The 21,907-nt window shown below is 48.0% G+C and overlaps 1 protein-coding gene across 1 annotated transcript in view; it reads left to right on the top strand.

Annotated features, from left to right (window-relative positions):
- ATP10D (ATPase phospholipid transporting 10D (putative)) overlaps positions 1–21,907 on the top strand; it is a 90,101-nt gene that overhangs the window by 31,866 nt on the left and 36,328 nt on the right. Inside the window, exons 7-9 of the mRNA XM_054989477.1 lie at positions 1,250–1,381; positions 4,551–4,681; positions 4,993–5,245. Of these exons, the coding sequence (XP_054845452.1) occupies positions 1,250–1,381; positions 4,551–4,681; positions 4,993–5,245 (516 nt within the window). The remainder of the gene's footprint in view (positions 1–1,249; positions 1,382–4,550; positions 4,682–4,992; positions 5,246–21,907) is intronic.

Here is a 21,907-nt window from a genome sequence, read left to right as displayed (position 1 = left end):
AAGGAAGGCAAAAGAAAAAGACTCACCACTCTAGCGCTCTTTTTCCTGCTCCTTCTCTAGAAACTGCAGGGTTCCCTAGCTTCAGCGTCCAAAGCAGGTTCTGATCTCTCCCCATTTCAAATTGTCTGTCCACACGATACTTCTTACAGAAGGACGCTCAACTGAAGGGTGACGCAATGTTAGCCAGGAGGCATAGTTTAAAAGCTGTCAATTTCCCCTCTCCACAGGAGGGTAGTTTGAAAAGACAGAGCCCAATTGCTCCTCAAAAGAGTTTGTTAATTTTATTAAAACCCTCTGAGGAGCATCTCTGCTGGCTGTCTTTTTAAACTACTCTCCCGTAGAGGGGAAATTGACAGAGCCTTCCGTTCTGTTTTTTAAAACTACATATCCTGGCTAACATTGTCTCTCACTTCACTTGAGTGTCCTCATGTAGGAAGCATTGTGGAGAGAGACTCTGTGTTCCAGGTTGCAGTCAGTTTATTTTTTGTCCCGTGTAGTTTAGTAAGCACGTTAGCAGCTTAATGTGCCCAGGCCTGCATAGTTCTGCACTGTGCTGTATTTCATGATAATATTCGTGTGTGATCCCCATAGTCTTCCCATATGGCCTTCCCTTCAGAGCTGTGCAAGGACACACACACACCTGTTATGTGCCTTGTTTGTATGTTCTCCAAGTAGCATTAGACATATTGGCATTCTGCACTTTCCAGATTTGCCTTGCTTTTTTCAATTGGATAGTATACAATAAGATGTTCTCTGTTTGCTCCTATCCCTTCCTTATGCATGTTGCCATTTCTTCATTAGTAAATCCAGGGCTTTTTTTCAGCGGGAACGCTGTGGAACAGAGTTCCGGAACCTCTTGAAAATGGTCACATGGCCGGTGGCCCCGCCCCCTGATCTCCAGACAGAGGGGAGTTTAGATTGCCCTCTGCGCTGCTCGGCAATCTAAACTCCCCTCTGTCTGGAGATCAGGGGGCGGGGCCACCGGCCATGTGACCATTCTCGCCGAGGGTGATTTAAGCTTTAAAAAACTCCCCCTCGTTCCAACTGACCCAAAGTGATGTCATTTTGCGGTCCTGAGTTCCACCACCTCTTTTCCCAGAAAAAAAGCCCTGAGTAAATCTCTTTATATAATCCCAGGAATAAATGTCCCTAAATCAGAATATTTAGTATAGGCACTGTGCGGTCAACTTTCCTGAACTCATGTTAAGGTTACATGGAAGGATCAAATGTGTTTTTTGTTTGTCAAAAGGTCACGAAACCAAAGCGATGCTGAACAACACAGGGCCTCGCCAGAAGCGAAGTAAACTTGAGAAAAGGGTGAATGACCACATCTTGTGGTGTGTCCTGCTTCTGATTGTGATGTGCTCTGTAGGGGCTGTGGGTAAGTCCTGTGTCAGGTCCAGTCTGAGCATTCTTTTCATTCTAGTCTTGATTTCAAATATTTCCTGACAGAGCGAAGTTTGCTTGGGCAGATCAGCTGACCACTTTCTCACGCCTCCTTTCGAACTGTTCGACATGTTTGAAGCCATCCGGGGTGGGGGAAAGCGTTTTTTTCCCTGTTAGATTTTTTAAACTCTTCCCATCCCTGTTCTCAGTGTGCTTGTGAGAGGTGAGATCAAGAAAGGGAAGTGTCCCCAGTTGCTGGACTCAGCCGACAGAGACTCGTGCAAGAAAGGGGTGTCAGCTGAGATAGAGGAAAGGTGGCACAGTCTGGATCTAAACAGTCACAGACTGAAACTAAAAACTGATCCTGGTATTTTTATTTATTTAGAGCTTTAAAAATAGTTGTAAAACATATAGGCAAAAGAAAAGAAAACAAGAAAAAGAAAAAGAGAGGGGGGAAAGCATATGTAAGTAGGACTGTATACCAATTTTCCATTTGAAGAGGTCTAAGAACAGTACATATTATACACCAACTCTAACATTACCATAAGTAAGTATTTCTCCTTTCCATCTACACATTCTTCCCCTCTCCCTAATCTTCAGAAGCACGTCAGTTTGGTGTAGTGGTTAGAGGTGGGCACGATCCCAAAAAATTACCGATCAAGCTGATCGTGGATCCACGCCGGCAGCGACCCCAAATCACCGATCCACACCGATCATCTCCCGTTTCTGATCTGTGGATTGGATCAGGGAGGCCAAAGCGGAGGGGTGCCCCGCTGTTCCCAGCTATGTGGGAAGGTGGGTGGTGGTGGCGACCACCAGGCCTGGTGGGCACAGGGAGGGGATGTTCACACACACACACACACACTTAGAGCAGAGGGGGGGGAGTTTTTAACCCCGCGACGAGCCGCATCCCCTCAGGGAGGAGACGTTCACACACACAGAGAGAGAGAGAGAGCAGGGGGAGAGTTTTTAACCTGGCGACGAGCCGCCTCCCCTCAGGGAGGGGACGTTCACACACACACACACACACATTTAGAGCGGGGGGGGGAGTTTTTAACCCGTCCCTGCCTCTCCAAATAGAGAGAGAGAGACACTCCGTCAACATATTTCAGCCAGCTGAAAAAAAGCAGGGACAGAATCCTCCATTCCTCCCCACCCAATTTAAAAAAAAAAGCAGCCAGTCTTCCAAAAGCATATTTTAAACACACACACAGAGCCGTGAATGAGGTTTTCCCACAAAATACAATGTTTTAAAAGCAGGTTAAAAACAGAGAGTGAAAGACAGAAAAACAGCCATTCCTCCTACAAAGCCCCGTTTTTTTAAAAAGCAAAAAACGTTTGGAGTGCCCATGGCTACAGAACACCCCCTTCCCCCTCCCTCCCCTGGGTCTCTTCTCCCAACTGGTGGTGAGTGTGTTGCTGCTCCATGGTTGGAAGGAATCCCTGCTGATCAAGGAAAGCTGGGCTTCCATTCGGGTTTCCAGGGCAACAGAAGGAGGGCAAACACAGCTCAGGCATTCCCCTGGCTCCGTTGCCCCGGGAATAGATTACTGGCGCCTGATGGTCTGCATCCCCGATCAGATCCCGATGGCCCATATCAAGCCCCGATGAAGCCCCCCCCCCCCCCGGAACGCTGGATTGGTTGCCGTGGACGGCACCAATCTGCTGGGTCCCGATCGCACGAACGCCATTATCGTGGGTATTTTTCTATCGTAATGCTGATTGTGCCTATCTCTAGTAGTGGTTAAGAGCGGCAGGACTCTAATCTGGAGAGCCAGGTTTAATTCCCCACTCCTCCGCTTGAAGCCAGCTGGGTGGCCTTAGGTCAGTCACAGCTCTCTCATGCCACTTTTTCATGCCACAAATAAGCATATCATCCGAATCTTATATCATGTCCCTCTATGTCCAGTAATCTTTTGTTTCTCAACAATATCCACTCTATAAGTCAAACCAAGCAACAAACATCAAAATATATATTCAAACTAAGTAAACCTAGATCCCATCTTTTCTTTGCATCTTGCAATATTTTAAGTTTAACCCATGGTTTCTTCCCTTGCCACACAAACTTAGATACGGCCTTGTGCCATTGGTGTGTCAGATGTCAATATTGGTATTGTCTGAAACAAAAATAACATTTTAGGTAAAACATTCATTCTAATTACAGATATTTTTCCCAGCAACAAGTAGAATCCCCCCCCCCAATATGCTAATATTTTAAAATTATAGCTTTGCTTAAATGGGGGAGAATTCAAAAATGGTATTCCAGTTTTTTTTATACAGTCAACTCTGGATTCTATCACTTAATTCTGACGCTTGTGTAGTCCAGGCTTTAGTTTCCTGTTGTCACAATGTTTGAAAGGTTCCAGAGAGGAAGCAGGTCATGTTGCCACAGTGAAATCAGTCTGGCTGGGAACAAAGATGGAGCGGGGAGGAGGTATGTGCGTGCGAGCTGTTGCAAAACACAGCACAGCCAGGAGGTGATGACTGAGCAGGGTATCCCTAGGAATACAGAACAGTTTACTTAAGTGCCCCCCCCCCCAATCAGGATGTTATATTGAAGAGCAAACTGATCTCCGTCTGGTCATGGATCCTTGGTAAGAGAGCATCGGTTAGAGACAGAAATCGAAACCTTGTTTCTTGGATTTTAGAGTGATGGACTGAACAGTGTACACAGTTTAGCTAGTGTATGCGCATTCACTGAGTCCTGTTAGAGAGATATATTGGTCAGAAAATATAGAGAACACAGTTGACCTAAGCACATACCTGAAGGGCTATTGACCAGACAATGTGTACAAGTCCCTCATCATGGACACATAGTATGCACATACTTCATGAGCCTCCATTCAACTAGTATTACACTTACATATAAATTAAATAACTAATGCAAGTTTGTCTGGTTTGGTATCATCGAAGAACCTTATCTGATTGAAAAGTGTTGTGTTTTGGAAGTTTATATGTCCTGTTGCATTCAGTGGGATTTATTTTCTTGTAAACATCCATAGGGTGTTTGGACAGTTTATAGATGATATTAAAAATACCAAAATCTTATTTAGAGGTTGATCCCCCCCCCCCCACATTCTGCTGTACGCCAATATGAAGACCTTGAACGGCAATGTCCTTTGTAGTTTAATGTTGCTAATTGTTCCTTTGTTTCCTTTTTAAAGGTCATTGGATTTGGCTGGGTAGGTATTCACAGCCCGCTTTGTATAGTATCACAGACTCCACTGGAAAACAGATTATCACTCCATCATTGGGAGCATTCTATTTATTTTGGAGAATGATAATTTTATTACAGGTAATTTCACATCTCTGCAACTTCCTGTACGTCATTGAGAAACTGGAGTAATCTGAATTTAAAAGAATTGATCCAGATGTTTTCTGAGGCCATTTAGAGCAGGATTTAGCTTTATGAGTGATTCCGCACACGTTGGATAATGCACTTCCAATCCTCTTTATAGATCATTTGGAACGGATTTTTTCGTGTGCGGAACAAAAAAAATCCACCTCAAATGATTGATAAAGTGCATTTAAAGTGCATTATCCAACGTGTGCGGAATCAGCCTTTATGAGTAAAGCTGTTCTAAATTCTTCTTCTTCCTTTGGCAGGTCTTGATTCCAGTTTCTCTTTATGTTTCCATTGAATTTGTCAAATTGGGGCAAATCTATTTAATTCAGAATGACATTGATTTTTACCACGAAAAGACAAACACCACAATTCAGTGTAGAGCGCTGAATATTGCTGAAGACCTGGGGCAGATTGAGTATCTTTTCTCCGATAAGACTGGAACACTCACAGAGAACAAAATGGTTTTCCGGAGATGCACCATAGCAGGGCAGGAATACGGACATGAAGAAAATGGTAAATCGCTAGCTAGAGATGAAAAATTACGACGGTTTGTGAAGTCACACCATTCATTGTCCTCATAGACAAGCTGCTGTTTCTCAGTCTCAGCCCCCTCTCCATCTGTTATATGGAGATTTCATACTGCTATAATGGCTATTCCAGTAATATATACAAAATTCTTTGGGCACTCTAAAGCATTATGTAAATGCCAAGTTTATTTATCTGTTGTTGTGGAACCGGCCTCCACTGAACCCAGTTTGTTCATAACACTTTAGAGATGTCCAAAGCACTCGAGCAGCACTTGGAAGTAAATACCATTGAACTTGGTTGAACTGACTTGTAAATGAATGTGTTAAGGCTGACCTGTACAGGCATTTTGAAGAACACGCATTTATTGATTTTGAAAATTTGTGTCATGCTTCCATCTGCATTTGAAGCGGATTCCAATTTCCAAGGAAACGCTACACTAAAATATAATCAAACAGGAACAGCAACATAATGCTAAGTTTCCATGCAAACAACATAGATCTGTTTTGTCTAAAAGAGCACGGGTCAAGGCAGTCAGAATATTCCATTTCCCAGATCAAGCTAAATAATGTCATATAGACATTCATATTCAGCTGCCAAATGCAAGTTTTGAAAAACCAAATCAGCAAAGTTGCTTTACACACCTTCATTGGTAGCCTGCCCCATAAATTGGGAGATACTGCTGTGAAAGTCTTGAGGGGCCGTGGCTCAGCGTTAGAATGTCTGCCGGGCAGGCAGAAGGTCCTCGGTTCAATCTCTGGCATCTCCAGGTGAAAGGACCAGGCAGTAGGTGACGTGAGAGACCTCTGCCTGAAACCTGGGCAAAGTGCTGCCGTTCCGAGTAGACAAAACTGACCTTGCTGGACGAATTGTCTCATTCAGTATAAGATACAGAGGAGTTAGCCGTGTTAGTCTGTAGTTGCAAAATAGTAAAGAGTCCAGTAGCACCTTTAAGACTGACCAACTTTATTGTAGCATAAGATTTTGAGAACCACAGCTCTCTTCGGCACATGCATCTGATGAAGAGAGCTGTGATTCTCAAAAGCTTGGTTAGTCTTAAAGGTGTTATTGGACTCTTTACTGTATTATCATGGTTCCTGTAATACCTCCAGCTTTTAGTCCTCCTCTTGTGCAATGCGCATCACTCGCACTCTGTACAAACTGATGCAAATGTTGGAATAGTTAATTTTGAAAAAATACATTCAAAGCATGGCAGTTGCCTGTTGGTGCTTTGCATCTTTTACCACAAGGAGACACTTTTTATTGTTATTTCTTGTGAAATCTAAAAAAATGCATTCTGAGTAAGATGGCGCAATAGAAATGATGCTGAAATTGTACAGACTGCCTTTATATCTTGTTTGTTGGTAAGGGTCCTATTCAGGGCTTTTTTCTGGGAAAAGAGGTGGTGGAACTCAGTGGATTGCCCTCGGAGAAAATGGTCACATGGCCGGTGGCCCTGCCCCCTGATCTCCAGACGATCCCTCCGCGGCAATCTCCCTCCGCGGCAATCTCAACTCCCCTCTGTCTGGAGATCAGGGGGCGGGGCCACTGGCCATGTGACCATTTTCAAGAGGTTCCGGAACTCCGTTCCACCGCGTTCCCCCTGAAAAAAAGCCCTGTCCTATTATATTTAAATTTAGTCTCTGCAAGTCATGGTTTATAGTTCACTCTTGTTCCCTCATGATTACTGCAGAAGTTTGCCATTCAAGCAACAAGGCCAAAATCTGCATGAAATCAAAACTGGAATCCATGGCAACAAAGGATGACTCATCTAAGCCGGTGCTACTGTGATGTAAACTGCAGCCTGTAGCCCTAAAACTGTTTATTTGAAAAGCTGGTCATGCCATCTGGTGGTTGATATTGGAAAACCAAATTAAATCATGAAAACAAACCAGGCCAGAAATAAGAAACCTTAAAAAGCTTTCAGCAAGATGTCATAGTAAAAAAATAAACCATCCAGATTAAATAATAGTTAGGAGGCCATCTCATTTGCATCCCTTGGATGTTGCCGATGAACAAAATGAGAAATGTTTAAAATGAAGAAGTTTCAAATATTTCCACAGTTTAATTGAACTAACTGTGATCGATGTCTTTGTTCAGGCTGCTCCACTGACTAGGATTAGGGTCCACAAATCAGGTTCTGAAAGCCATGACATGATGTAGGTTTATTTCTCACAGTTAGTCTTTACTATTATTTCAGATGACAAATGAATGCGTACTCCTGGTTTCTTATCTGGCACTGCCCTCCTGCGCTACAGAGCAAAGGCGATGAAACCAGTTTCTCGGGAAAGTATTTTTGTGGGGATTTATTTATTTAAAATACATGTAATCCTGAACTCTGAATATTTTTAATCTTTTACAAAATATTTTCCTGTTCACCCTGTCAGCTTGTGGCTAGATAAGGCTCTTCCTACAGGTTCCCTTTCAAAAGCAAACAGGAGTCCATTGATTGAATAAGGAAACTTTACTGCAGAAAAGGTCCATTATAGTCCACAGTCCTGAATAGGAGACTCAGGATGGTACACAGTCATTGTTACCAATGAAGGGCAAAGCATGAGGTACAAAGTAACAATACCCATCTGGGTTTGCCTCCCCCCGCAGTTGTCATAACAACATCTCTCAGTCCTGGGAAGCTGCTCTCCTCCAAGGCCAATGCTTGGTGGAACGGTGTTAGACAAAACAGTCGCCTCCGGTGGGAATGCTGCCTGGGAACTGGTGCACCTGGGAAGAAAGCACTTAAACACTAGAAGCATTAGAAAATGGAGTCAGTACAGTTTAGATATATACTGGACCTGACATTCTGCCCCCCTTAAAACAAATCCCCCCCTGGTTTATATGGGTAGCGAGTATGAAAAGCTTTGGTTAATCTAGGAGCATGAACATGTACAGAATTCACCCACTCATCGTACCCAGAATCAAAGTCCTTCCACCTAATGAGGTAAAAAAGCTGATTCCGTTTGAGTTTAGAGTCCAAAATTTGTTGTACTTCATAGTGTATTTGGTCGTCAATTAAAGTTGGAATGGGTGGAGCTTTGATGTGCCACTTGTCATCGGTAGGAGCTCTCTTTAGAAGACTGACATGGAACGTATCATGAACATGGCGTAAGTTCTTGGGCAAAGTTACAGCAACAGTCACTTTATTGATTATTTTGCGCACAGGGAAAGGTCCCAGGAATTTCAGAGCAAGTTTGCGGCTTGTCTGAGCTAGTTTCAGGTTCTTTGTGGAAATATACACATGATCTCCAGGTTGTAAATCCCATTCGGCCACACGATGGCGATCTGCGTATTTTTTGTAATCCAGTTTGGCTTTTTCAAGATGTTTCTTAATAAGAGTCCATTGTTGCGCCGCCTCCCCCCACCACGAAGATACATCTGGCAGATTAGAGGAATGGAGAGGGGGAGCGTCCAACGGGAAGGGGTTGAAGTGAGCTCCATAGACAATTTTGAAAGGGGCCTCTCCCGTTGAAGCGTGTACACTGTTGTTATATGAGAATTCGGCCAGAGGGAGAAGGTCTACCCAATTATCTTGTTGGAAATTAATGTAGCAACGAAGAAACTGTTCTAGTATCTGGTTTGTTTTTTCGGATTGTCCGTCGGTTTGTGGGTGGTGGCTTGAACTGATGCCTTGCTCAATATTCAACATTCTCAAAAGCTCCCGCCAGAAGTTGGCAACGAACTGTCCGCCGCGATCCGAAATCACCTTGGACGGAAAAGAATGTAATTTTACGATGTGTTTTAAAAATAAATCTGCTAGTTTTCGAGCGGTGGGTATAGCAGTACAGGGAATAAAATGAGCTTGTTTGGAGAACAGATCTACCACGACTAAAATGCAATTATGTCCTTTTGAAACAGGTAGATCAGTGATAAAGTCCATAGATATTATTTCCCAAGGTCTGTTGGGTGTTTCCAATGGTTGCAGGAGACCCGGAGGTTTTCCTTTTCTGGTTTTGGCGCTGAGGCAAACGGGGCAGGAACTAACATATTGGGAAATGTCTTTGCGCATGCCCGGCCACCAGAACTGTCTTTGGATTAGATGCAATGTTTTCAGATACCCATAATGACCAGCAGTGGGAGCATCATGACAGCGCTGCAAAACCTCCAGCCGGAGGCTGTCTGGGACGTAAAACTTGTTCCCCGCTAGCCAATCCCCCTGTGGGGATTGGACCAGCTTGTTTCGCGGAGCTTTATCCCCCTCCTTTTCCACCTCAGTTTTAAGTTTCGATTTCCACTCCTGGTTGGCCGGGAGGGGCTGTTTGGCTCGACTGCGAGTAGTTACCACGCCCCCAAGTTGCGTAGGCGAGAAGACCGTGTCGACAGTCTCCTCCCGTTTGCTCTTGTGTTGGGGCATGCGCGATAGGGCATCCGCCAAAAAGTTAGTCTTGCCCGGGAGATAATTTAGAGTGAAGTTGAATTTGGAAAAGAATTCCGCCCATCGCAATTGCTTGGCATTCAGTCTGCGTGGGCTTCGGAGGGCCTCCAGATTTTTATGATCTGTCCAAACCTCGAAGGGGTATCGCGCCCCCTCCAGCCAATGTCTCCAATTAGTAAGGGCTGCTTTTACTGCAAAAGCCTCCTTCTCCCACACATTCCAATTCCTTTCCGCCTCCGAAAATTTTCTAGACAAGAACGCACAAGGCCGCAACTTTCCATCCTCCCCCTTCTGCAGTAAAACCCCCCCTATTGCTGTATCGCTGGCGTCGACTTGCACTACGAAAGGGGACTGTTCGTTGGGGTGGGCGAGGATGGGTTCCGTTACAAATTGCTTTTTCAGGCATTCGAAAGCAGTTTGGCAATCGGAGGTCCATTGTAGCTTGGAGGAGGGTTTTTTAGCTTGGTCCCCTTTATTTTTTGTTTTCAACAATTCTGTTAAGGGGAGCGTGATTTGGGCGAAATTTGCTATAAAGTCTCTATAGAAGTTGGCAAAACCCAGGAAAGATTGTAGTTCTTTACGGGTGGTGGGTGTTTGCCATTCTTGAATCGCTTGTATTTTGGTTGGATCCATTTTTAAACCCTCTTGGGAGATGCAATACCCAAGGTAAGTGAGTTCGGTTTTATGGAATTCACATTTGGACAACTTGATGGGTAGTTTATTATTCATCAATGTGGCCAGGACCTTTTGTACCAATTGAATATGTTCTTCCTCTGTGTCTGAATAAATTAAGACATCATCAAGGTACACCACCACCCCTTTGTACAGAAATTCGTGCAGAACTTCGTTTATCATGGACATAAAAACAGATGGGGCTCCCGTCAACCCAAAAGGCATAACTAGGTATTCATATTGTCCGAGGGGCGTATTAAATGCGGTTTTCCATTCATCCCCTGCCTTGATACGGACGTGGAAGTAAGCATCTTTTAAGTCTAATTTTGTAAAGATCTTACCTTGGGCCACGACGTTGAGAAGGTCTCGGATGAGTGGTATAGGATAGGCGTTGTTGGTGGACACTGCATTAAGTCCTCGAAAGTCCGTGCACAGTCGTAGTCCCCCATCCTTTTTTTTCACGAAAAGAACCGGAGCGGCGTGGGGGCTGTTGGCTGGGCGGATGAACCCTCGTTGGAGGTTGGTGTCGATGAATTTCCGGAGCTCTTCTCGTTCATGGAGACTCATGGGATAGAGTCGTCCTTTGGGCAGTGAGGCTCCGGGTAAAATTTCCACCGCACAGTCCGTTCGTCGGTGCGGGGGTAGAGTATCAGCTTCCTCCTCGGAAAAAGCGTTTAGAAAAGGCCAATACGGTTCGGGTATTTGGTTGATTTCTTCTTGAGTAAGAAGGGCCTTTTCAGTATGAGTTGGATCATTGCCCCAGTTTTGGTTCCAACGGTGATTTTTGCAGTTGGCATGATTAAAGGTGATACATCCTTGTGCCCAGTCTATGTAGGGATTGTGATCACATAGCCACTTGCTGCCTAGAATTAACGGGTATTTGGCAGTGGAGCTGATGACAAAAGACCTCTTTTCCCAATGTTGTCCCATGCCTGTGATCACTGGGATGGTCTCAGTGGTAACGGGGTTCATATTGGTGCCATCCATTTGTTCAAAGATTACTGGATTTTGTAATTCCCGAGTTGGTAAGACTAGTCCATTGACTAAAGCTGGGGCGATGATGTCTCTCGAACAGCCCGAGTCGATAAGGGCTTGCACTCGGATGTGCATTTTTCTCTCTGGGTTGATTAAAGTTACTGGCATGAATAAGATGGACCCAGGCGGCCGGTTCCGTGCAGGGACGGGCTTGGGGCGGATCTGTCGTTTGGGCCCTTTTACGACAGATCCATCTCGTTTCCCGACTGGGGGCTTTCTGGATTGACTTCTGCGTTTGGGGAAGCGGGGTCGTATTCCATAACTTCTTCCGCTTCCAGTCCTCTCTCTGAGGCGGGCCTTTGGGAAGCGCCGCGGCCTCTGTTCGCGCGTGGCGCGGGAATCGGGCGTTGGAGAGTAGGAAATGGAGCAAGGGTTGGGCGCCGTAGTTGAAGCGGAGGTCTTTGCACAGGCCGGTAGGGGCATTGTGCTGCAAAGTGACCGGCTTGTCCGCATTGCAAACACAGCCCTTGTTGCCATCTAGCATCTCTCGCTCCACGGGTGGCGTACCCAGCTCCCCGTCCTCCCTTCTGTAAAGTCAAGGGTCTTCTTTGTCCCGTTTGTTGTTGTTGTTCAACCAAACGGACTTCCAAAATGCGATTTTCAACTTCGCATGCAAGTTGGATCCAACCTAACAACGTAGGGGGATTGTCCTGCATGAGGGCTCTGTCCAAAAGTCTCGGGTTTAGTCCTTGCTTGAACAGAATGATTTTGGTGGACTCCTCACACCTAGGGCATTTGGCGGCCAGTTGTCGGAATTTCGTAATATAGTCTCTCGCCGACATACTGCCCTGTTTAAGGGCTTGCAATTCTGTTCGGGCCCTGGTTTCCTCTAAGGGGTCTTCATATTGCGCTCGGATAGCATCCACCAACCCCTGGAGAGTATCGAGTTCCGGGGCCCCGATATTGTATAGTCCTACATACCAGTCCGCTGCTTTGCCTTGTAAGCGGGAGCCGAGATGTTCAATTTGACTGGCCTCGCTGCCGAAGAGGTGTCCCCACCGGTTGAAGAATTGCACCACTTGCACTAAGAAAAATCCCAGTTTGGAGGGATCTCCATCAAAAGTAGCTTCCAGTTTCACCCAACCCATCGGGAGGTCTTGTCTCGGAGCCGGTGCTGGGTAGAAGTCCGTCGGAAGCATCAATGGCACTTGAGGTATGGGGGGACCCGGTTGTGGTAGCGGTGCTGGTTGCGCTGGCGGCGGCCTCACCGGTTGAGCCGGGGGTGGCGGTCTCGGCTGGGCTGGCGGTGGTGCTCTCGGCTGGGCCGGTGGCTGCAGTCGTGGTCGGACAGGCGGCTGCAATCTCGGTCGGGTTTGCGGTGGCAATACAGGAGGTGCTGGCAGTAGCGGTTGAGGTGGAGGTGGCCTGTGCGGCTGTGTAGTGACTGGCCGCTGAGGGATGGGTTGGTGGGGTCGTAGTGGTGTAGGTCCCACCGGTTGGTTCGGAGGTGGTAACACGGGTTGATCAAGTGGCAAACGTATCGGTTGCTGCAACGGGGTTAACTGCGGTCGAAGCGGAAGGGGCCGCAGCGGCGAAGGTCTGATGGGTGGTGGGTCGCGCGGGCTTGCCCCTCCCGACGCCGTGATCCTGGGAAGCAGAGGCTGATCTTGAGGTGCCGGTAGGCCGTCCCTCGGGGTTAGTTGAATGGGGACCGCTTCTTGTGGTTGTTGTGGCAATTCCTCCCCAGGAGGAGCCGGAGGCTCTTCCGTCTGAGTCGGCTGTACCGTCGTTGTAGAAGCAGGAGGGGGTATCACCGTCGTCTCGGTTGGACGGGTTGGTATTTCTTCCCCCTCTCCAGGCCGCTCAGCTGGAGTCTCCTCGGCAGGTGTATCCCCGTCTGATTTAGGGGTTTCCGTTGGAGTCTCTCCGGGTGCCTCAGTTGGAGTATCCCCGCTAGGCGGAATTTCGTCTAATCTAGGGGGTTCCTTGGGCGTTTCCCCCGGTTCTCCAACGTCCTCCACTGGATAGGACATAACGCTTTGGAGGGTGGCTATTTGTACAGCCATTTCTTCAGGTGAAAGCCTCTCTCCTGCCCCCATCGATGAGATTAGGTGGATGGCATGAGCCAAACTTTCCTCCATATCAATCAGTCTAGCTTCCAACTGTTGCATTCGGCTTGGACCCGGTTGCCCCGTAGCGGAATCTCCCTCGGTTGTACTCACCGGGGAAAACGGCCCCCAAGGCGGAGGATCTCCTTGATCGACTCTCGATCTCGCTGCTAAAATTCCTTTGGCTAGACCCGTCACTGCCGAGATCCCGGAATCTACAGCATGGGTGCGACTTTGCATCTGCACCCAACTTTGTTCAGGAACTTCCGTTGGCTCTTTCCATGGGGCAAGTTCCGAATAATCCCAACTCAGGGCGCCGCGGTGGGATGTATTCCCGTCCGTACGTTCGGTCGTCCTGTTCCAAAACAGCCACGGTTGGCTGCTATCCAGCTCAGGGACAGTTCCTAGGCTTCGGCGCCCGTCCATCGAAACTCTAGGATGTAGTCCTCCGGCCCGGCGCTCTCGCGTTTCTCGGGGTCTGGCTCCCCACTCCGACGGGGTGGGTAACGAGGTCAAGGGGAGAGCGGTAGCCTTCGGCCTGGTCCCCTCACCACCGAGGTCGATGAGAGGCGGTGTGGAGATCGAAGCTCCGGCCCCGACCGACACCGATTCTTGAGGTTCTTGGGGTTGCGCTGTTTGACTGTCGGGGGACGCATACGGATCAAACAAGGGATCCTTGTCCGGGACTCCCTTGGATTCCGCTGGGCCCGACTCAGGCATGATTGGTAACAAAATGTCAGCTTGTGGCTAGATAAGGCTCTTCCTACAGGTTCCCTTTCAAAAGCAAACAGGAGTCCATTGATTGAATAAGGAAACTTTACTGCAGAAAAGGTCCATTATAGTCCACAGTCCTGAATAGGAGACTCAGGATGGTACACAGTCATTGTTACCAATGAAGGGCAAAGCATGAGGTACAAAGTAACAATACCCATCTGGGTTTGCCTCCCCCCGCAGTTCTCATAACAACATCTCTCAGTCCTGGGAAGCTGCTCTCCTCCAAGGCCAATGCTTGGTGGAACGGTGTTAGACAAAACAGTCGCCTCCGGTGGGAATGCTGCCTGGGAACTGGTGCACCTGGGAAGAAAGCACTTAAACACTAGAAGCATTAGAAAATGGAGTCAGTACAGTTTAGATATATACTGGACCTGACATTCTGCCCCCCTTAAAACAAATCCCCCCCTGGTTTATATGGGTAGCGAGTATGAAAAGCTTTGGTTAATCTAGGAGCATGAACATGTACAGAATTCACCCACTCATCGTACCCAGAATCAAAGTCCTTCCACCTAATGAGGTAAAAAAGCTGATTCCGTTTGAGTTTAGAGTCCAAAATTTGTTGTACTTCATAGTGTATTTGGTCGTCAATTAAAGTTGGAATGGGTGGAGCTTTGATGTGCCACTTGTCATCGGTAGGAGCTCTCTTTAGAAGACTGACATGGAACGTATCATGAACATGGCGTAAGTTCTTGGGCAAAGTTACAGCAACAGTCACTTTATTGATTATTTTGCGCACAGGGAAAGGTCCCAGGAATTTCAGAGCAAGTTTGCGGCTTGTCTGAGCTAGTTTCAGGTTCTTTGTGGAAATATACACATGATCTCCAGGTTGTAAATCCCATTCGGCCACACGATGGCGATCTGCGTATTTTTTGTAATCCAGTTTGGCTTTTTCAAGATGTTTCTTAATAAGAGTCCATTGTTGCGCCGCCTCCCCCCACCACGAAGATACATCTGGCAGATTAGAGGAATGGAGAGGGGGAGCGTCCAACGGGAAGGGGTTGAAGTGAGCTCCATAGACAATTTTGAAAGGGGCCTCTCCCGTTGAAGCGTGTACACTGTTGTTATATGAGAATTCGGCCAGAGGGAGAAGGTCTACCCAATTATCTTGTTGGAAATTAATGTAGCAACGAAGAAACTGTTCTAGTATCTGGTTTGTTTTTTCGGATTGTCCGTCGGTTTGTGGGTGGTGGCTTGAACTGATGCCTTGCTCAATATTCAACATTCTCAAAAGCTCCCGCCAGAAGTTGGCAACGAACTGTCCGCCGCGATCCGAAATCACCTTGGACGGAAAAGAATGTAATTTTACGATGTGTTTTAAAAATAAATCTGCTAGTTTTCGAGCGGTGGGTATAGCAGTACAGGGAATAAAATGAGCTTGTTTGGAGAACAGATCTACCACGACTAAAATGCAATTATGTCCTTTTGAAACAGGTAGATCAGTGATAAAGTCCATAGATATTATTTCCCAAGGTCTGTTGGGTGTTTCCAATGGTTGCAGGAGACCCGGAGGTTTTCCTTTTCTGGTTTTGGCGCTGAGGCAAACGGGGCAGGAACTAACATATTGGGAAATGTCTTTGCGCATGCCCGGCCACCAGAACTGTCTTTGGATTAGATGCAATGTTTTCAGATACCCATAATGACCAGCAGTGGGAGCATCATGACAGCGCTGCAAAACCTCCAGCCGGAGGCTGTCTGGGACGTAAAACTTGTTCCCCGCTAGCCAATCCCCCTGTGGGGATTGGACCAGCTTGTTTCGCGGAGCTTTATCCCCCTCCTTTTCCACCTCAGTTTTAAGTTTCGATTTCCACTCCTGGTTGGCCGGGAGGGGCTGTTTGGCTCGACTGCGAGTAGTTACCACGCCCCCAAGTTGCGTAGGCGAGAAGACCGTGTCGACAGTCTCCTCCCGTTTGCTCTTGTGTTGGGGCATGCGCGATAGGGCATCCGCCAAAAAGTTAGTCTTGCCCGGGAGATAATTTAGAGTGAAGTTGAATTTGGAAAAGAATTCCGCCCATCGCAATTGCTTGGCATTCAGTCTGCGTGGGCTTCGGAGGGCCTCCAGATTTTTATGATCTGTCCAAACCTCGAAGGGGTATCGCGCCCCCTCCAGCCAATGTCTCCAATTAGTAAGGGCTGCTTTTACTGCAAAAGCCTCCTTCTCCCACACATTCCAATTCCTTTCCGCCTCCGAAAATTTTCTAGACAAGAACGCACAAGGCCGCAACTTTCCATCCTCCCCCTTCTGCAGTAAAACCCCCCCTATTGCTGTATCGCTGGCGTCGACTTGCACTACGAAAGGGGACTGTTCGTTGGGGTGGGCGAGGATGGGTTCCGTTACAAATTGCTTTTTCAGGCATTCGAAAGCAGTTTGGCAATCGGAGGTCCATTGTAGCTTGGAGGAGGGTTTTTTAGCTTGGTCCCCTTTATTTTTTGTTTTCAACAATTCTGTTAAGGGGAGCGTGATTTGGGCGAAATTTGCTATAAAGTCTCTATAGAAGTTGGCAAAACCCAGGAAAGATTGTAGTTCTTTACGGGTGGTGGGTGTTTGCCATTCTTGAATCGCTTGTATTTTGGTTGGATCCATTTTTAAACCCTCTTGGGAGATGCAATACCCAAGGTAAGTGAGTTCGGTTTTATGGAATTCACATTTGGACAACTTGATGGGTAGTTTATTATTCATCAATGTGGCCAGGACCTTTTGTACCAATTGAATATGTTCTTCCTCTGTGTCTGAATAAATTAAGACATCATCAAGGTACACCACCACCCCTTTGTACAGAAATTCGTGCAGAACTTCGTTTATCATGGACATAAAAACAGATGGGGCTCCCGTCAACCCAAAAGGCATAACTAGGTATTCATATTGTCCGAGGGGCGTATTAAATGCGGTTTTCCATTCATCCCCTGCCTTGATACGGACGTGGAAGTAAGCATCTTTTAAGTCTAATTTTGTAAAGATCTTACCTTGGGCCACGACGTTGAGAAGGTCTCGGATGAGTGGTATAGGATAGGCGTTGTTGGTGGACACTGCATTAAGTCCTCGAAAGTCCGTGCACAGTCGTAGTCCCCCATCCTTTTTTTTCACGAAAAGAACCGGAGCGGCGTGGGGGCTGTTGGCTGGGCGGATGAACCCTCGTTGGAGGTTGGTGTCGATGAATTTCCGGAGCTCTTCTCGTTCATGGAGACTCATGGGATAGAGTCGTCCTTTGGGCAGTGAGGCTCCGGGTAAAATTTCCACCGCACAGTCCGTTCGTCGGTGCGGGGGTAGAGTATCAGCTTCCTCCTCGGAAAAAGCGTTTAGAAAAGGCCAATACGGTTCGGGTATTTGGTTGATTTCTTCTTGAGTAAGAAGGGCCTTTTCAGTATGAGTTGGATCATTGCCCCAGTTTTGGTTCCAACGGTGATTTTTGCAGTTGGCATGATTAAAGGTGATACATCCTTGTGCCCAGTCTATGTAGGGATTGTGATCACATAGCCACTTGCTGCCTAGAATTAACGGGTATTTGGCAGTGGAGCTGATGACAAAAGACCTCTTTTCCCAATGTTGTCCCATGCCTGTGATCACTGGGATGGTCTCAGTGGTAACGGGGTTCATATTGGTGCCATCCATTTGTTCAAAGATTACTGGATTTTGTAATTCCCGAGTTGGTAAGACTAGTCCATTGACTAAAGCTGGGGCGATGATGTCTCTCGAACAGCCCGAGTCGATAAGGGCTTGCACTCGGATGTGCATTTTTCTCTCTGGGTTGATTAAAGTTACTGGCATGAATAAGATGGACCCAGGCGGCCGGTTCCGTGCAGGGACGGGCTTGGGGCGGATCTGTCGTTTGGGCCCTTTTACGACAGATCCATCTCGTTTCCCGACTGGGGGCTTTCTGGATTGACTTCTGCGTTTGGGGAAGCGGGGTCGTATTCCATAACTTCTTCCGCTTCCAGTCCTCTCTCTGAGGCGGGCCTTTGGGAAGCGCCGCGGCCTCTGTTCGCGCGTGGCGCGGGAATCGGGCGTTGGAGAGTAGGAAATGGAGCAAGGGTTGGGCGCCGTAGTTGAAGCGGAGGTCTTTGCACAGGCCGGTAGGGGCATTGTGCTGCAAAGTGACCGGCTTGTCCGCATTGCAAACACAGCCCTTGTTGCCATCTAGCATCTCTCGCTCCACGGGTGGCGTACCCAGCTCCCCGTCCTCCCTTCTGTAAAGTCAAGGGTCTTCTTTGTCCCGTTTGTTGTTGTTGTTCAACCAAACGGACTTCCAAAATGCGATTTTCAACTTCGCATGCAAGTTGGATCCAACCTAACAACGTAGGGGGATTGTCCTGCATGAGGGCTCTGTCCAAAAGTCTCGGGTTTAGTCCTTGCTTGAACAGAATGATTTTGGTGGACTCCTCACACCTAGGGCATTTGGCGGCCAGTTGTCGGAATTTCGTAATATAGTCTCTCGCCGACATACTGCCCTGTTTAAGGGCTTGCAATTCTGTTCGGGCCCTGGTTTCCTCTAAGGGGTCTTCATATTGCGCTCGGATAGCATCCACCAACCCCTGGAGAGTATCGAGTTCCGGGGCCCCGATATTGTATAGTCCTACATACCAGTCCGCTGCTTTGCCTTGTAAGCGGGAGCCGAGATGTTCAATTTGACTGGCCTCGCTGCCGAAGAGGTGTCCCCACCGGTTGAAGAATTGCACCACTTGCACTAAGAAAAATCCCAGTTTGGAGGGATCTCCATCAAAAGTAGCTTCCAGTTTCACCCAACCCATCGGGAGGTCTTGTCTCGGAGCCGGTGCTGGGTAGAAGTCCGTCGGAAGCATCAATGGCACTTGAGGTATGGGGGGACCCGGTTGTGGTAGCGGTGCTGGTTGCGCTGGCGGCGGCCTCACCGGTTGAGCCGGGGGTGGCGGTCTCGGCTGGGCTGGCGGTGGTGCTCTCGGCTGGGCCGGTGGCTGCAGTCGTGGTCGGACAGGCGGCTGCAATCTCGGTCGGGTTTGCGGTGGCAATACAGGAGGTGCTGGCAGTAGCGGTTGAGGTGGAGGTGGCCTGTGCGGCTGTGTAGTGACTGGCCGCTGAGGGATGGGTTGGTGGGGTCGTAGTGGTGTAGGTCCCACCGGTTGGTTCGGAGGTGGTAACACGGGTTGATCAAGTGGCAAACGTATCGGTTGCTGCAACGGGGTTAACTGCGGTCGAAGCGGAAGGGGCCGCAGCGGCGAAGGTCTGATGGGTGGTGGGTCGCGCGGGCTTGCCCCTCCCGACGCCGTGATCCTGGGAAGCAGAGGCTGATCTTGAGGTGCCGGTAGGCCGTCCCTCGGGGTTAGTTGAATGGGGACCGCTTCTTGTGGTTGTTGTGGCAATTCCTCCCCAGGAGGAGCCGGAGGCTCTTCCGTCTGAGTCGGCTGTACCGTCGTTGTAGAAGCAGGAGGGGGTATCACCGTCGTCTCGGTTGGACGGGTTGGTATTTCTTCCCCCTCTCCAGGCCGCTCAGCTGGAGTCTCCTCGGCAGGTGTATCCCCGTCTGATTTAGGGGTTTCCGTTGGAGTCTCTCCGGGTGCCTCAGTTGGAGTATCCCCGCTAGGCGGAATTTCGTCTAATCTAGGGGGTTCCTCGGGCGTTTCCCCCGGTTCTCCAACGTCCTCCACTGGATAGGACATAACGCTTTGGAGGGTGGCTATTTGTACAGCCATTTCTTCAGGTGAAAGCCTCTCTCCTGCCCCCATCGATGAGATTAGGTGGATGGCATGAGCCAAACTTTCCTCCATATCAATCAGTCTAGCTTCCAACTGTTGCATTCGGCTTGGACCCGGTTGCCCCGTAGCGGAATCTCCCTCGGTTGTACTCACCGGGGAAAACGGCCCCCAAGGCGGAGGATCTCCTTGATCGACTCTCGATCTCGCTGCTAAAATTCCTTTGGCTAGACCCGTCACTGCCGAGATCCCGGAATCTACAGCATGGGTGCGACTTTGCATCTGCACCCAACTTTGTTCAGGAACTTCCGTTGGCTCTTTCCATGGGGCAAGTTCCGAATAATCCCAACTCAGGGCGCCGCGGTGGGATGTATTCCCGTCCGTACGTTCGGTCGTCCTGTTCCAAAACAGCCACGGTTGGCTGCTATCCAGCTCAGGGACAGTTCCTAGGCTTCGGCGCCCGTCCATCGAAACTCTAGGATGTAGTCCTCCGGCCCGGCGCTCTCGCGTTTCTCGGGGTCTGGCTCCCCACTCCGACGGGGTGGGTAACGAGGTCAAGGGGAGAGCGGTAGCCTTCGGCCTGGTCCCCTCACCACCGAGGTCGATGAGAGGCGGTGTGGAGATCGAAGCTCCGGCCCCGACCGACACCGATTCTTGAGGTTCTTGGGGTTGCGCTGTTTGACTGTCGGGGGACGCATACGGATCAAACAAGGGATCCTTGTCCGGGACTCCCTTGGATTCCGCTGGGCCCGACTCAGGCATGATTGGTAACAAAATGTCAGCTTGTGGCTAGATAAGGCTCTTCCTACAGGTTCCCTTTCAAAAGCAAACAGGAGTCCATTGATTGAATAAGGAAACTTTACTGCAGAAAAGGTCCATTATAGTCCACAGTCCTGAATAGGAGACTCAGGATGGTACACAGTCATTGTTACCAATGAAGGGCAAAGCATGAGGTACAAAGTAACAATACCCATCTGGGTTTGCCTCCCCCCGCAGTTCTCATAACAACATCTCTCAGTCCTGGGAAGCTGCTCTCCTCCAAGGCCAATGCTTGGTGGAACGGTGTTAGAGAAAACAGTCGCCTCCGGTGGGAATGCTGCCTGGGAACTGGTGCACCTGGGAAGAAAGCACTTAAACACTAGAAGCATTAGAAAATGGAGTCAGTACAGTTTAGATATATACTGGACCCAATGACACACCCAATGACAAATATTTTTGAGGCAGCTTAGAACATTCGGTGAAAAGAAATACTTTTAAGAATAATTCAAAAACCTACTATCATAAAAATGCATCGCAATAAGTAAAAACCATTAAAAGGAGCCAATCAAGCCTAAAACTTAATATTGCTGTTGGGTCAATTTTATTTGCAGCACTTAAAAATTTCCCATCAACAAGAAGGGCATTCTTGATGCTAGGCAACACTTCTGACCAAATGCCATCCATCCCAGAGGATGCCATCCATCCCAAGGGCTCAAGATTGTTTTTGCAGTTGCCTAGAACTACAAAACCGGGGGTGGGGGCGGGTTGTTAAGAAACTTGAAGCTCACAATGCATAGATAAGGGGCTGTGTTCAATTTAGTAGGCCAAAAGTGGTATCTGTGTTAGGCATTGTCTTCAGCTTCACACTTTTTGTCTTCTCTTGGTTCATGCCTTTCTAATCATAGGTTGAATTATGTATATATTTGGTACACCGGCCTTGCCTTTCTCTCCAGGAGGGACCCAAAGCTGCTTACATAATTCTCCCCCCCCACCCTCCATTTTATCTTCACAACAGCCCTGTGAGATAGTTTAATCTGAAAGAGCATGGCTAGTCCAAGGTCACACAGCAAGCCTCCATAACAGAGTGAGGATTCAAACTTGGGTCTCTCACTACACCACACTGGCTGTCTACAACGGATATAGAGGCTTTAACTCATCTTAGGACTGCACTGTTAATCTCCTTTGAAACTGAGCTAATACATCAAGCCACATTATTCACGCTTTAAGGTGCCCCAATTTTAAATATATGTATTTGTATGTAGCACCTATTGACTTCAGTTAAATTTGTTTCCTCTTCAATTAAATTATATTTGTTTCCTCTTCAATGGAAAC

This window comes from Eublepharis macularius, chromosome 10 (genome assembly GCF_028583425.1).
Source record: "Eublepharis macularius isolate TG4126 chromosome 10, MPM_Emac_v1.0, whole genome shotgun sequence".
NCBI lineage: Eukaryota > Metazoa > Chordata > Lepidosauria > Squamata > Eublepharidae > Eublepharis > Eublepharis macularius.
The sequence above is the reverse complement of the archived record's forward strand: the minus strand, read 5'-3'. Positions and strand labels throughout refer to the sequence as shown.